Source organism: Pan troglodytes, chromosome 23 (assembly GCF_028858775.2).
Source record: "Pan troglodytes isolate AG18354 chromosome 23, NHGRI_mPanTro3-v2.0_pri, whole genome shotgun sequence".
In the NCBI taxonomy this organism is placed as follows: domain Eukaryota; kingdom Metazoa; phylum Chordata; class Mammalia; order Primates; family Hominidae; genus Pan; species Pan troglodytes.
This window is the reverse complement of record NC_086016.1, coordinates 46,803,689-46,819,088: the sequence shown is the minus strand read 5'-3', so window position 1 is coordinate 46,819,088 and position 15,400 is coordinate 46,803,689. Positions and strand designations below refer to the sequence as shown.

The window sequence follows — 15,400 nt, the reverse complement described above, 5'->3', positions numbered from 1 at the left end:
CAGGGCAACTGTGCTCCTTGGAGAATGGCAGATTCCTGAGCTGGAGCAAGAAAAATACAAGATAAGCCTGGCAGATCCTGTGCCAGAAAGTAAAGGAAGCACTCAAAGAGTGACGGGGAGTGTCAGAAGGACCTGGGAGTCCTTAAAACGGCACCCACATGGGAAAATTTGGGACAATTTGATCATTAAAATGATAGTAATGGATAGTAACTCAATGAATAAAATAGGACATTTTACACATGTCCACACTGAGATAAATAAGTGAGGAGAAGAAAAAGCTCTTCCCTTCGTCAGATGCTGACTGCTCATCAGACCACCATTGGCTGCCATCATATGAACAAGTAAGCCAAGAAGCAGCAATGAAGGTGAAAAGTATTTTGACAAGGAGCAGGATATTTATATAATCTCAAAGCATCTCTCCAAGAAATGTTAATTAACTAATTTTAAAAAGGCTCTGAGGCCGGTCTCGGTGGCTCACACCTGTAATCCCAACTCTTTGGGAGGCTGAGGCGGGCGGATCACGAGGTCAACAGATGGAGACCATCCTGGCCAACATGGTGAAAACCCGTCTCCACTAAAAATACAAAAATTAGCCGGGTGTCGTAGTGCGCACCTGTAGTCCCAGCCACTCAGGAGGCTGAGACAGGAGAATCACTTGAACCCAGGAGGCAGAGGTTGCCGTGAGCCGAGATCACGCCACTGCACTCCAGCCTGGTGACAGAGCAAGACTCTGTCTCAAAAAAAAAAGGAAAAAAAAAAGGCTCTGAGAGGAGGGGCGGGGCGTGGGGCAGTAGCAGTGGCTTCCAGAGTCTCCAGGAGCCCAGAGGGCAGCTGCTGCAAGGTTCACCCTGAGACTGAGCTTCCAGTGGCTTCCATTAGTTGCCACCCATGGCAGGAGCTCTTTGGTGAGGCAAGCACTCCCAGAAGTGGGGTCGTGAACACTTGTGTGCGAATTTGTTCGTCCCTAAAAGGAATGACCTGGCAGGACGGTCTGGAGGATGAGAAGCCAAAGGCAGAGAGAACAGAAAAGAATGCAGGAAACCTGATGGGGTGTGGCAATGGCAGACTGAAAACCCTCACCGCATAAATCTTTTTTTTTTTTTTGAAACAGAGTTTCACTCTGTTGCCCAGGATGAAGTGCGGTGGCGTGAACTCAGCTCACTGCAACCTCTGCCTCCCAGGTTCAAGGGATTCTTATGTCTCAGCCTCCCGAGTAGCAGAGATTACAGGCGTGCACCACCACGCCTGGCTAATTTTTTGTATTTTTAGTAGAGATGGGGTTTCACCATGTTGGCCAGACTGGTCTCGAAATCCTGACCTCAAATGATTCACCCGTCTCAGACTCCCAAAGTGCTGGGATTACAGGCGATCTCATCTAATTCTATTTGGAGTACCACTTGCATACCTCTAGCGATGGGGAACTCACCACCCCTGCAGACACTCCACTTTTGGGTAGTTTGATGCCTAGAGTGTCCCTCCTTTTTGCTTTTACTGAGCCAAGATCTGTAACGCTAACCTTAACCCCCACCCCTATCCAACCTCCCGGGGAGTGGGAGAGTCACACAGAACAAGTCTGCCTCTTTCCATCTGATGCCTTGAAGGCCATGGCTGCCACCTTCCTCTCTTCCCTGCCTAGTCCCCTCTGGCCAAGGTTAAATGACCGCCGATTGGAAGTCACTGCTTCAAGTCTCCCCACCTGCGTGGCTCCACTTATCAATGCCCTTCAATGTGAGAGCTCTGACAGCCTCCCCAGGTTGCCACGAGGCCAGCCTCCTTCCCCGGGCTGGTGCCATTACCTTTGGCCTTGTCACTGCTCACAGGTCACTGCTGGCAACACAGATTCCAACTCCCCAGCTAGATTTCATCCATCGACCACTGGCACATCTTACCTGGCTGTGAAGGAATTCTGCTGCTTTCTCCCAAGCGGGAGTGACCCACTCCTAATGTGCGAACCAGCAGCCCCCTCGAGAAAGGGAAGGGAAAGCACCCTGGGCTGATTACGGGTTTGTTTCTCTGGGCTGATTTCTGGCAACTGAGAAGTGGGGGAGCTGCCTCAAGGAATCTGCGGGTGCATCTTCGTTTCTCACGTGGGGAAGTGCAGAGGGCAAAACCTTCATCTGCTTTAGCTCAAGACAGGGCTACTGTGCACATCCTGCTGTGTCAGCCTGAGCCTCCTGAAAGGGCTGCTTTAAACACATCACTCGCTTCTCCTCAAGCACCTGCCATGGCTCCCTGCTGCCTCTTAAACACAGTCCAGCATCCTCTGTGCCCCTCCCTCCTTTGCTGCCTCCCTCCACGGCTCCCCACGGGAACCCTACAGACCAGACCCCCACCAATTGCACCAAAGTCCACCCTGCTCTTTCTTGCATCTGGCCACACCTCGTACCAGAAACAAAATCCAGTGATTGCCACTTCACAACACCCTGCCCACCACTCCACAGGCAGCTCAAAGGCTGCTTCCTCCATGCAGCCTTCCTGATTACGCTGGCTGGAACCTTGGTACTTCCTGCCAGTACCACTTCACTCCTCTATCCTCCCATCTAACGCTTATTAAAAGCCTGCCGGCTGGGCACAGTGGCTCACGCCTGTAATCCCAGCACTTTGGGAGGCCAAGGCAGGCGGATCACGAGGTCAGGAGTTCAAGACCAGCCTGGCCAACATAGTGAAACCCCGTCTCTACTAAAAATACAAAAATTAGCCGGGCATGGTGGCTCACGCCTGTAGTCCCAGGTACTCAGGAGGCTGAGGCAGGAGAATCACTTGAACCTGGGAGGTGGAGGTTGTGGTGAGCCGAGATCTCGCCACTGTGCTCCAGCCCAGGCAATAGAATGAGACTCTGTCTCAAAAAAAAAAAAAAAAAAAAAAAAAAAAAAAAAAAAAAGCCCGCCATATGCAGACCCTTTCCCACCTGCAAGGGATGCAGAGACAGGTCAGGGGTCACAGCCTAGTGCAGGAGGCAGACCTGTTCACAAACCCCTAAGTGCTAGCTAGGATTGGTGTCTGCTTAGGCACAGTGAGGCTGCAGGGAAGGGGCTATTGATTCTCCTAGGACAACCCAGGAAGGCTTCCTGGAGGAGGACATGCGCTGGGGCTAGGCCATCTCCAGCTTATACAGGTGCCCAGTAAATGACCGCAAAATACAGCAACAATTCTTTCCCTAAGACATAGGACGGGGAACCAAGAAGTCCCTCCAAAGGTCCTATTGATAATGACAGCAGGACCCAAAAGGCAACTGGAGGGAGGACTTCTGGGACATTCAGGCACTGCCTCCCACTGTCCCATTGACTCAGATATCTGTGAAGCAGATTTCTGTTACAGGTTTGAAAGGACTTTGAAGAAGGAAAACCCAGAGGAATCTAGGATATCCACATCAACGCCCATCGCCGCAGTCTACGAGCCAGATATATTGCAAAGTTGATTATTAGGCCGGACGTCCCTCAGGAAAAGTCTGCCGGCTCCAGGCCATGGCCGAGTGGTGAGTAGCGTTGGGTGGGAGAGGGAGGCGGGGGCCTGGGGTGGGATCCTGCCCTACCACACACAAGCTGAGTGACCACGGGTAAGTCACTTGCTCTCTGGGGCCTATGTCCTCATCTGTAGAATGAGGCTGCCCATCTCACCAACAAGAGGCATCAGAATGCCCCTTGCAGACTGTAAAGGGCTGTGCAAGCAAGAAGAGGCTTTAGTGAAGAAACGGTCATGCAGTTGTTTCTTTGCCAGTAATTCACTGGACCAGGGGTGGGAGAATGGGCAGGCAGGACAAACCTAGCCTGCTTCCTGCTTTGGTACAGCCTGCAAGCTAAAAATGGCTTTATGTTTTTAAGTGGTTGAAAAAAAAAAAAACAGAAGAATATTTCATGACACGTGAAAATGACATGAAATTCACATTTCAGCGTCCATAATGTTTTACTGGAACACGGTCCGGCAGAGTTGTTGCAATAGAGCAACAGGCCTGCAAAGCTAAAATGCTGACTGTCTGGCCCTTTAAGAACAAGAGTGTTGGCTTGGCATGGTGGCTTATGCCTGTAATCCCAGTACTTTGGGAGGCTGAGGTGGGAGGATCGCTTGAGCCTGGAGTTTGAGACCAGCCTGGGCCACATAGTGAGATCCCCGTCTCTACAAAAAAATACAAAAATTAGCTAGGAATGGTGGTGAACGCCTGTAGTCCCAGCTACTCAGGAGGCTGAGGCAAGAGGACTGCTTGAGCCCAGGAGGTCGAGGCTGCAGTGAACCATGATTGCACCACTGCACTCCAGCCTGGGCTACAGGGCGAGACTGTCTCTGTTTTTGTTTTTGTTTTTTTTTTTGTATTTTTACTAGAGACAGGGTTTCGCCATGTTGGCCAGCCTGGTCTCAAACTCCTGACCTCAGGTGATCCAACCACCTTGGCCTCCCAAAGTACTGGGATTACAGGTGTGAGCCATGGTGCCCGGGTGAGACCGTCTCTTAAAAAAAAGAAAGAAAGAAAAAAAAGAGCAAGAGTGCCAACCCCTGCCCGGGATTCCAGAGCTTGGCCCAGAGGGGAGGTGAAGCTCCAGTGCCCCACATTTGCTCACCCTCCACCCTCCGCCCTACCAGACCCCTCCCCCACTGCACACTCTGTGACCCCTTGTGGCCACAATGCCTCCTCCTGCCACAAGCAGCCCACACCCACGTCCCTGAAGGCTTGCGGGCACGTACTTCCTATCGAACTCCTTGTATGCGCTCTGGAGCCAGCCCAGGGAAGGCTTGTTCCGGCTGTTCAGCCCGTAGTGGAAATAGACGATGGTATAATCGTTCTCAACGTACTGGTCCAGTGTGTACTTCAAATACCTGGGCACAACACAGAAGATTCAGTTATGAAAATCACCTGCTCATTATTGAAACCAAACGTGCTTTCCCTATAATGGAAGCTATGGTCACCCAGTGGGTGCCAGCACCGGGCCACATGGAGACTCCACGCACTGTGGGCCCCGGTCCTCATTTCCCAGATGACATCTGAGGCTCAGAGACGTTAAGTGACTTACCTAAAGTCACACAGCTAGTAAGTGGATGTGGTAGGCCAGATTGTTGGCCGTGGAAAGACATCCATATGAAATCCGTGGAGCCTGAGAATGTGACCTTATCTGGGAAAAAGGTCTTTGTAGGTGCAATTAAATTTAGGACCTTGAGAGGAGGGGCTCATGCTGGACTACCCAGGCGGACCTTCAGTGCAATCACATGCATCCTTCTAAGGCAGACACGAAGATGAGAAGTCAGAGGGGGGAAGGTCACGTAAAGACAGAGGCAAAGCAGAGTGTCGACGACAGCATGATGTGGCCACCAGCCCTGGAAGGCCCAGGACTGCCGACAGCCTTTATGGGCTGGACAGGCAAGGAAGGGCTTCTCCCTCCGCAGGGAGCACGGCCCTGGCCACACCTCGATTTTGAACTTCTGGCCTCCAGAACTGTGAGAGAATACATTTCTGGTTTTACGCCACCACATTTGCGATCATGGTTACGGCAGCCCCGGGAAACTCACAAGGAGGATGAGCTGGGATTTGAACCCAGGAATGCTTGACTGCTCAGCCCTTGCCGTTGACCCCCAACACCACAGGCCCTTCTACCTCAGACACCCGGCTGCCTGCTGCATTTCTAAGGCAAGCAATTCCTTCCCTCCAGGTGAGCTCCTAACATTTTGCTTTTCATTACAAAGCCAGAGTCCTGACACTGTGCTCTGCGTCTGTCGCCCGCCACCCCCTATGGTGTAGGCTCTACCCATTTCCCATGGACCACGTTCCATCCTGCCCTGCTGCACCTAGGAAGCACTGTCTTCATGTCACCTGTGGGAAAGGGCTTGCCCTGCCATCTGCAGGAGGAAGGGCTCCAGAAGGACCCCCTAACCCTCCACCAGCACTCTGCAGGGCCTGACACTGAGCCGGTCAGGCCATGATCCCTCAGCGCAGGTTGTCCAGGTTCTCACCTGGAGCACATCTTGTAATTAATCCACCCAGGTGGCCCCACTCTGAGGCTGTGGGTGGGGTGCTCTGCAGACAGAAGCTCCCAGAACTGCCTCGGGAGAAAGCCGCAGCAGCCTGTGCCCACCTGCAGAGGCTCGGCTGGTCCCGCACTGCCCGGAAGCCTGGAGACCAAGGATGCCAGCTTCTCCTGTGTGCGTTTGATTTCTTTTTTTTTTGAGACGGAGTCTTGTTCTGTCACCCAGGATGGAGTGCAGTGGCGTGATCTCGGCTCACTGCGAGCTCCGCCTCCTGGATTCACGCCATTCTCCTGCCTCAGCCTCCTGAGTAGCTGGGACTACAGGCGCCTGCCACCACGCCCGGCTAATTTTTTTTTATTACTATTATTTTTAGTAGAGGCAGGGTTTCACTGAGTTAGCCAGGATGGTCTTGATCTTCTGACCTCGGGATCCACCCGCCTCAGCCTCCCAAAGTGCTGGGATTACAGGCATGAGCCACCGTGCCCGGCCTGTGCGTTTGATTTCTAAGTGATGTCAGAGTGCCCTCTGTCAAAAGCCCAAACCACCTGAACTCCAGGCCTTCTACACGTTTAATTCTCCCAGTGACCCTAGGAGCCAGGTACTATTATCTCCATTTTATAGACAAGTCAACTGAGACTCACAGAGGTGAATCAGTAAGGGGCAGAGCTGGGCTTTGAACCAAGCGGCCTGGCTCCAGCTTCCACACACTCAGCGTCTCTGAGAACTGTGGGCTGCCATCCACGCCTGCTCCCATCCTGTTGTCTGCTTTGATGTAGAGAAATCACGCACATCTGACCTCACACCATGCATGATTTCAGCTCACCCGTTGTGGAAGTAACTTCAACACTCATTTTCCAGCGCGCTCTCTCGAACACCATGGGGGCTAAGGGGCATACTTCACCAAGGTCATCCTTTATTGAGTCACTTTCTCAGAAAAACCCAGGTCGAGACTTCCACCTGAACACAGAGGGGTGGAAGAGTCCACGAACCACTGAGAACTCTTCACTCCTCCTCACTTCTCAGGATAGCCACTTTTGTATTTCGCAAATGACTTTTTCAAGAGAGGGAAACTGAGGCCAATGTCTTTGCACAGCTCCTCTTCCCACTCTGGGCGCCTCCTTGTAAAAGCAGGCACCCTTCCTCTGGCCCCAGCGCTGGGCTCTCCCCAGTGCCTTCTGTTCGGCACACTGAAATCCTCTGGGTGTCAATGCATCTGCCCGCGTGCTCAGCACAGGAAGTCATTAACTAAATTACTAGTTGGGTTTCAAAGACATAGACTTGTTTCTTCACCCGCTTCAAAAATAGGAGCATGCATCTGGCCACAGGAAAGCCATCCGGTTGGGATGGATAGGGAGGATAATGTACGGCGTGTTAATTTTTTTCATAAAGGCTGCGGAGAAGTAAGCCTGATGGCTCTTCTTATCAAGGCCCAGAAGCCCACAGAGCACCTTTGCATGAGTTAGAAAAAGATGCCTTTTCCTCTGGGCAGATGCTTGTCCCACGCTGAGTGAAAAAAGCACCAGGTGATGGTAGCTTCTCATCTGGTTAGCCTTGTGCTGTGAACAACCTATACAACTGTTCATGGAAGCCATGCTTACTACTTCCACCTAATAGTAAAGGAATCTTGGATAAGCACATAAAAGAGCACAAGGTACCAATTTGTTGTCAGGGGTGCTTTTTGTCCAATTTAGTTGAAATGCACATAACATAAATTAACCACTTTAAAGTGAACAATTCAGGCATCTAGTACATTCACAAAGCTGTGCAATTACCCCCTCTCTACAGCTCGGAAACACTGTTATCACCCCAAAAGAAAACTGAGACCTGTTCAACAGTCATTCTCCCCATCACACTCCCGGTACCCGGCAACCACCAATGCGCTTTCTGTCTTTGCAGGCACTTTTGTCTTTATAAGAACAGCAAATCGTGAGCTCATTCCTGGCCCAGCAGCAGCCCCCTCGGGGAGAGCTGACCCACAGGTCACAGGTCTTTCCGTGCCTAAATGACCTGACAAGGGAATGCGTCCTCTCAAGAGGACCCCAGGAGGCGAGCTCTGCCTGGATCTAGCATCCATCTCTCCCTGTGTGCCTGGTAAACACCAAGAGTGGGCTGCAGGCTGGCATCGGCTCCTCACTGGGGTGAGCACCTCCTGGGGAAAGCCAGCCTCACTGTCTGGGGTAATCAGCACCAGGATCCAAGCTCGCCCCATGAATCCTGCAGGTCTCGCCGTGCAGCAGCAGCACTGGTGCACTGGTGGAAGTCGCTCCCGGCACCTGCTCCCCGCCAGGTCTCTGCCTTCGCCACTGCAGTTTCAGCTGTGGTCAGAAGATTCTTTAACAGACCAGATAGAATGCATATACTGGGGGGACTCTCACGAAGCAACCAGCCCAAAGTCTTCTGGGTGCTTCTATGTCCGATCATGCCTTTGTTCATCTTGAGTTGGGGGTTCCAGGTCGAGCCCACTCCCTGAGTCCCTTGGCTTTAGCAGTTAGATGCTGGCATCTGGAAGTGGTGGCTGGCACAGCCTCCCCGCCAGGGTCACGTCCTGAGCTGTCCCCAGCAGTGAGGGAGTCTGCAGCAGGCCAGGTGCCGTGCTCCCTGTCCTCACAAGGGCACATAAATGTTTCCAGGGACACCCAGAGATCGGCCAGGGCTTGGCCTCAGAAATGAAGCTCAACCAGTTCACTGTCAGGGAGCAAATTCCAAGGCCCTCAGAACCTAAATTCCCTTCACTAAGACTGAGCTTCTCCCCTGGGCCTGGGGGCCTCTCACACAGACAGGGATTCCAGCAGAGGTGCTGCTCTCGCTATTTTGCCAACTCTCCCCCAGCAGCAGCTCTCCTGGGCCCGGGAGTTTCACCAGGAAGGAGGCTCGGTGGCCGCCTTATGAAAGCAGTGTGGCCAGCACAGCAGACACCAGCAGCAAGGGACAGATGAAAGAGGATGACAGGGCGCCCAAGGCCATACACAGGTGAGGAACAGGTGGTTCCTTCTGAGCAATGGGAAACGGCCAATGCAGAGGGTGCAGGGTGCGAGGCCCATGTGGCTTTGAGGAGGGTGATGGAGGGAGGGAAGGAAGCAGGCAGACCTAAGAGGGCGTGAGGCCCGGGCCCGCACTCAAGACTGTGGGCCCAAAGCTGCTTTGGGCTGGAGAAGGCTCAGTCCTGCAGGTGGGTCTGGTGGCCTGGGGGTCATGTGACAGCCATCTAAGGACCCATGAGTCAATCTACTTTAGGTTAGTCTTTCACTCTGAACACCCAGTCTGTGCTGAGCACGTGACTTAGTCGACTTAGTGATGGAGAAGCGTGTGCACGAGAGAGGTGTGTGTGTATGAGAGCAGGTATGTGTGCACGGGAGCGGGTGTGCGCACAGGAGAGGGTGTGTGTGCATGAGATGAGGTGCATGCATGGGGGGGTGTGTTCCTGGGAAGGGGTGTGTGCATGGGAGGGGGTGTGTGCATTGGAGGGGGTGTGTGCATGGGAGAGGGTGTGTGCACGGGAGGGGGCATGTACCCGGGAGGGGGTGTGTTCCCGGCAGGAGGTGTGTGCATGAGAGGAGGTGCATGCATGGGGGGGTGTGTTCCTGGGAAGGGGTGTGTGCATGGGAGGGGGTGTGTGCACGGGAGGGGGTGTGTGCATGGGAGAGGGTGGGTGAATGGGAGGGGGCATGTACCCGGGAGGGGGTGTGTGCCCGGAGGAGGTGTGTGCATGAGAGGAGGTGCATGCATGGGGGGGTGTGTTCCTGGGAGGGGGTGTGTGCACGGGAGGGGGTGTGTGCACGGGAGGGGGTGTGTGCATTGGAGGGGGTGTGTGCATGGGGAAGGTGGGTGAATGGGAGGGGGCACGTACCCGGGAGGGGGTGTGTGCCCGGAGGAGGTGTGTGCATGAGAGGAGGTGCATGCATGGGGGGGTGTGTTCCTGGGAGGGGGTGTGTGCATAGGAGGGGGTGTGTGCACGAGAGGGGGTGTGTGCATGTGGGGGGTGTGTTCCTGGGAGGGGGTGTGTGCACGGGAGGGAGTGTGTGCACGGGAGGGGGTGTGTGCATGGGGGGGTGTGTTCCTGGAGGGGGTGTGTGCATGGGAGGGGGTGTGTGCATGGGAGGTGGTGTCTGCATGGTGGTGGGGGGTGGAGAGAGGACAGCCACAGTAGGGGACTGGCACAGAACGCAGGTGAGCACACAAGGGGACATATGCAAGGGACGATGTGTTTGGGGGTGCTGCATGCAAAGGCTGGGGGAACAGAAGGTGTAGATCCAGGAGGGGTAATGTACAGGGAGAGGCCACACACAGCTTTGGTGGCTATGAGGGCCCCTGGGCCCATCCCTTCAAAGGGTTCTGTTCAATGCAGTAAAAGGTTCCTTGCCCAAGTTAGTTTGGGAAACTGCCTGAGACCTCCCCTTCTGAATGCTCCTGATGCTTGTTGGTATGGCAAACTAACAACCACCTTGATTTTCTACGGCCCCCCATCCTGTACCAGCTGTGGAGCCCATGCGCACCTGGGTGTCCCTGGGAGTGTACAAGGGACATGGGGCCCAGGCACCCCCTCACTCGGCCCCTTCCATGTCCTGCCACCTTCTGTCTCAGAGTCATTTCCTGGCCTTAGTTCTCCCACCCCAAACCACAGGGGTGATTTCCTCAGTTCACAGGTGGGCCCTGATACAGTGACTATCTATCCAAAGTCTCACATACAGTAGGCGCTCAATAGATGCCTGCTGAGCCAGTGGTGGCGGCAGCGGCAGCAGCGGCGGCGGCGGCGGCAGCAGCGGCGGCGGCAGCAGCAGCAGCAGCAGGCCCTTGTCTTCTGTCCTGGGTTTGAATGCCACCCCTCAAAATTCCACCCAAAACCTCAGAGTGTGACCTTATTCGGAAATAGGGTCTTTGCTGGTGCAATGAGTTCAGATGAGGTGCCATGGAGTTAGAGTGGCTCTAGTCCCGTGGCTGGTGTCCTTATGAGATGGGAAGACACAGAGGCAAAAAGGCCATGTGAAGACCGAGGCAGAGATAGGAATGAGGTGGCCACAAGTCATCTGGGGCCCCCTGGAGCTGGAAGAGGCCAGAAGCTCCCCCACAGCCTCCAGGGGGAGTGTAGCCCTGCCGCTGCCTTGACCTTGGGGACTGGTGCCCTCCAGAACCATGGAGGATCCACTCAGAGCATTTGAAGCTGCCAAGCATGTGGTCATTTGTTATGGCCACTACAGGAAACTCACACAGCTCTGAAGGTGTTCCCAGAGAGAGGCCCAGGGAGGTTTCAAAGGGACAGTGCGTGGGGGAGGCCTGGCGCTCGGCAGCCATGTCATCTGCAAGGTTGGCCTACACCTAGGACCAGGGGACTGTCCCCAACTCCAAAGGGAGGCACCCACAGCTCGGGTGGCTAAAAGGAAACAAAACCTGGCTCCCACTGTGCTAATGAATGGTGCACAGAAGCCCAGGGACCAGGGGTGTCCACAGATGGCCCTCGGGTAGGCTCATGAGTGCAAGAGCTCTGCACACCAGCAAGGTCACGAAGGAGGCCCTAGAACACAGCAGGTGACTCAGAGTGAGGTGGGGTGAAGGGATGGGGACAAGCAACATGGAGAGACAGGGACAGAAAGAGAGGGGGCAGAATACTTACTCCAGCAGCCGCTGGTGGTCCAGCTCGTGGGAGGGCGGCATCCGGCAGCAGCTGAACGTGACAACACGTCTTCCAAAGCGGTCGTCCCCTGGAGGAGCAGACACAGGTGAGCCTCTGTGCCACCTTCTCCTAGAAAATCCTCAGGCACTTAGCAAAAAGCAGCCTCCTTGGCCAGTCCAGCCCGAGCTGGGAGGCACAGGCAGCAGTGTTCCTCGGAGGCGACACCTGCTGAGTGAGCATCCATCACCTGTGGCTTTATGCACGTGGCCCAAGTTCATCTTCATGACCAGCCGTACACTGGAAATAATCCCCCCACTTTACAGATAGAAAACCGAGGCCCAGCAGGGTTAAGTCATCAGTGCAAAGCCAGCTGGCAGGCGGCACCAAGGACTTAAATCGAGACGCATCTGACTTCAAAGGCAGGGTGTAGCCACTCTACCTCCTCCTCCAACCCCCCACCCCATGATTCTGGGCCATGGTGGAGGCCAGGGTGGCCTGGGGGACAATGGCTCCTGGGCATGACCTCATGTCGGGGGTACAGGAGCCCTCTCAGGAATGCAGATGCTCAGCCCTGCTGTCCATTATGGCCCGGGTCACCATGTGCTACAACGGTCTCTTGACACATCTGTGCCCCTCACACATAGACAGCTGCGGGGAGAGGTGCCCCCACACATGGACAGCTGCGGGGAGGGGTGCCCCCCACATATGGACAGCTGCAGGGAGGGGTGCCCCCCACATATGGACAGCTGCGGGGAGGGGTGCCCCCCACATATGGACAGCTGCGGGGAGGGGTACCCCTTGAGAGCTGGGACTGGGTCTGCTTATCTCTGTCCTCAGAATCCAGGCTCCGGGCCAGGCGCTTAGTGAGATAAAAAGACAGATCAGGCCGGGTGCAGTGGCTCATGTCTGTAATCCCAGTACTTTGGGAGGCCGAGGCGGGCAGATCACTTGAGGTCAGGAGTTCGAGACCAGCCTGGCCAGCATGGTGAAACCCCATCTCTACTAAAAATACAAAAAAATTAGCCAGGCGTGGTGGCACATGTCTACAGTCCTAGCTACCTGGGAGGCTGAGGCAGGAGAATGGCTTGAACCCGGAAGGCAGAGGTTGCAGTGAGCCAAGATTGCATCATTGCACTCCAGCATGGACAACAGAGCAAGAATTTGTCTCAAAAAAAAAAAAAAAGACAGAACAGACTCCTGAAGGAGAGGGCCCTGCAGACCATCCTCCATGCCTGCAGACCATCCTCCATGCCTGCAGACCATCCTCCGTGCCCCTGCAGACCATCCTCCGTGCCTGCAGACACAGCTGCCCCTCCTCTCCCAGCCCCAACCCCACCTTGCCCCACCCCACAAGTGGCCAGAAGAGGTTGGAGACCTCATGGTTCAGACCTTCCTCCTCTCTCTGCCCAGGGCCCTGAGAGAGAGGACCCCCTGCATGCAGGACACCCTGGGGAAGGCCCTGACAGTGACTCAAGTGCAGTCTGATGTCACCACCCACCCCCCACCCCCTGGATTCTCAGCACTTTCTCACTCCACGGCCACGGCTCAGGGACACGGAGAACAGAAGGGCCGCCCCGCTTCCCAGCACCCACAGCTTCCTCATTACAATTAAACACACAAGGACACAGGTAAGAACAGCCTGAGGCACATGTGCCAAGGGTGAAAACGGGGCACAAAGGGGTACAGGCAGCAGTGGGGAGGGAGCCCAAACCCACACCGGGCTGTCGTCAGGAGTGGGGAACACGGAGATCCCTCCACTGCTGGTCCACGAGGCCCTACCTCTGCCCCCGAGGACCTGGCCCAGCAGCCTTCCTTCAGTTCTTCAAGGGCATCCTCCTGCCTGAGCTTCCACCTGGAATGCTCTCCCGCCTCCTTGCTGACTCTACACCCCTTCCCACTAAACCCCACCTCTGCAGAAAAGCTGTTGCCCCCCGCATCCACAATGCCCTCTGGCCGGTCTGTGGACATGCCGTTGCATACGGGAGCAGCTCCTCTGGCCGTGAGCACAGAGACAGGGGCTCCAACCCCAGTGGTACAGGCCCAGGAGGGGTAATGTACAGGGAGAGGCCACATGCAGCCTTGGTGGCTTTGAAGGCCCCTGGGCTCATCCCTTCAAAGGGCTCTGCTCAATGCAGTAAAAGGTTCCTTGGCCAAGGTTCCAGGCCCAGCACAGGGGCGGGGGGCTGTGCAAAGGGGCCCAGGCCCTGGCTTCTGTGAGGGTGCTCATCTCCCAGGAGACCTTGGGGGCCCCCCAGGTGGGGGCTGGGGATGGGAAGCCTGGAGCAGGGTGCAGCCCCTCCTCCCAGCACTTTCTGCTCCCTCTTCCTTTCCTCACACAGGAGTGGGAAGACCCACACGTGCACCTTCCAGGACGAAAGCATTCACATTTTTAAAAGTCCAGCTCCTCGTTGCACATGCCTGTAATCCCAGCTACTCGGGAGGCTGAGGCAGGAAATTGCTTGAACCCGGGAAGCGGAGGTTGCAGTGAGCAGAGATTGCACCACTGCACTCCAGCCTGGTGAAGGAGCAAGACTCCGTCTCAAAAAAAAAGTCCAGCTCCTCAGTGGCACTCGCCACATTTCAGGTGTCCAGCAGTCACGCACGGTGGGGGCTGCCCTGGACAAGGCAGGGATGGAGCGTGTCCAGCACAGAGAACGTTCCACTGGGCAGCGCTGACCTTGAGGGTGCAGATTAGGTGTGGACCTCAGGGAAGGGGCTGTGGGGCCGCTCAGTCCACCTCTAACCCTGTGTAGTGGGGGAAGAGTACCCCAGCCCTACCCAAAAAAAAAAAACGCAAGTCCCCCTGGACCCTCAGAATGTGACACTGGAAACAGGGTCACTGCAGATCTAATTAGCTAAGGATCAAGATAAGATTATCCCGGATTTAGCGTAGGCTTCAAATCTAATGATTGGAGGCACAGTGGCTCACGCCTGTAATCCCAGCAGCATTTTGGGGGCCAAGATGGGAGGATCACTTGAGCCCAGGAGTTCGAGACCAGCCTGGGCAACATAATGAGACCTTCCTTGTCTCTAAAAAAAATTTTTTGGCCAGGTGCAGTGACTCACTCATGTAATTCCAGCACTTTGGGAGGCCGAGGCGGGTGGATCACCCTAGGTCAGGAGTTCGAGACCAGCCTGGCTAACATGGTGAAACCCCATCTCTACTAAAAATAAAAAATTAGCTGGGTGTGGCGGTGCACGCCTGTAGTCCCAGCTACTCAGGAAGCTGAGGCAGGAGAATCTCTTGAACTCGGGAGGTGGAGGTTGCAGTGAGCTGAGATCACACCAATGCACTCTAGCCTGGGCAAGAGTGAGACTTTGTCTCAAAAAAAAAAAAAAAATCTTATTGGCCGGGTGTGGTGGCTCACGCCTGTAATCCCAGCACTTTGGGAGGCTGAGGTGGAAGGCTCACTTGAGCTCAGGAATTCGAGGCTGCAGTGAGCTAGGATCACGCCACTACACTGCAGCCTGGGCAACAGAGTGAGACCCTATCTCTTGAAAAAAAATTACACACTTGCGTGCACACACATACTCACACGCACACTGGCATGAGCGCACACACACGCGCGCGCAGTGTGTGAACTCTTTGATGTCCCCGCCCTGGCTGCCTGGCCAGGGGGCTGTCTTTTATTTAGGCCACGCATCTGATTCTTCCCAGGAGCCTGGAAGCTACTCCGAGGTTTGGAATCCTAGAGCAATTTCACAGCTTCCAAATACAGCATCCTCCTCATTTCACAGTTCCTTACGGATTCTGGTCACGCTTTCCATTTGTTTAGCAAGCTTCTGTTTTAAAGGGCTGCACTGCAAGCCACACTTTTATTTGCTTCCCTTGCCAAGTGG

General features: G+C 54.8%; 1 protein-coding gene across 5 annotated transcripts in view; it reads right to left on the bottom strand.

Annotated features, from left to right (window-relative positions):
* The window catches only part of ARHGAP8 (Rho GTPase activating protein 8), a 105,570-nt gene that overhangs the window by 45,179 nt on the left and 44,991 nt on the right, over positions 1 to 15,400 (bottom strand). For all 5 annotated transcript variants that reach the window (XM_016939367.3, XM_063807688.1, XM_054675649.2 and 2 more), the window contains 2 exons: positions 11,561 to 11,648; positions 4,678 to 4,809 (listed from right to left, as the gene is read on the bottom strand). In XM_016939367.3, coding sequence (XP_016794856.1) covers positions 4,678 to 4,809; positions 11,561 to 11,648 — 220 coding nt within the window. The remainder of the gene's footprint in view (positions 1 to 4,677; positions 4,810 to 11,560; positions 11,649 to 15,400) is intronic.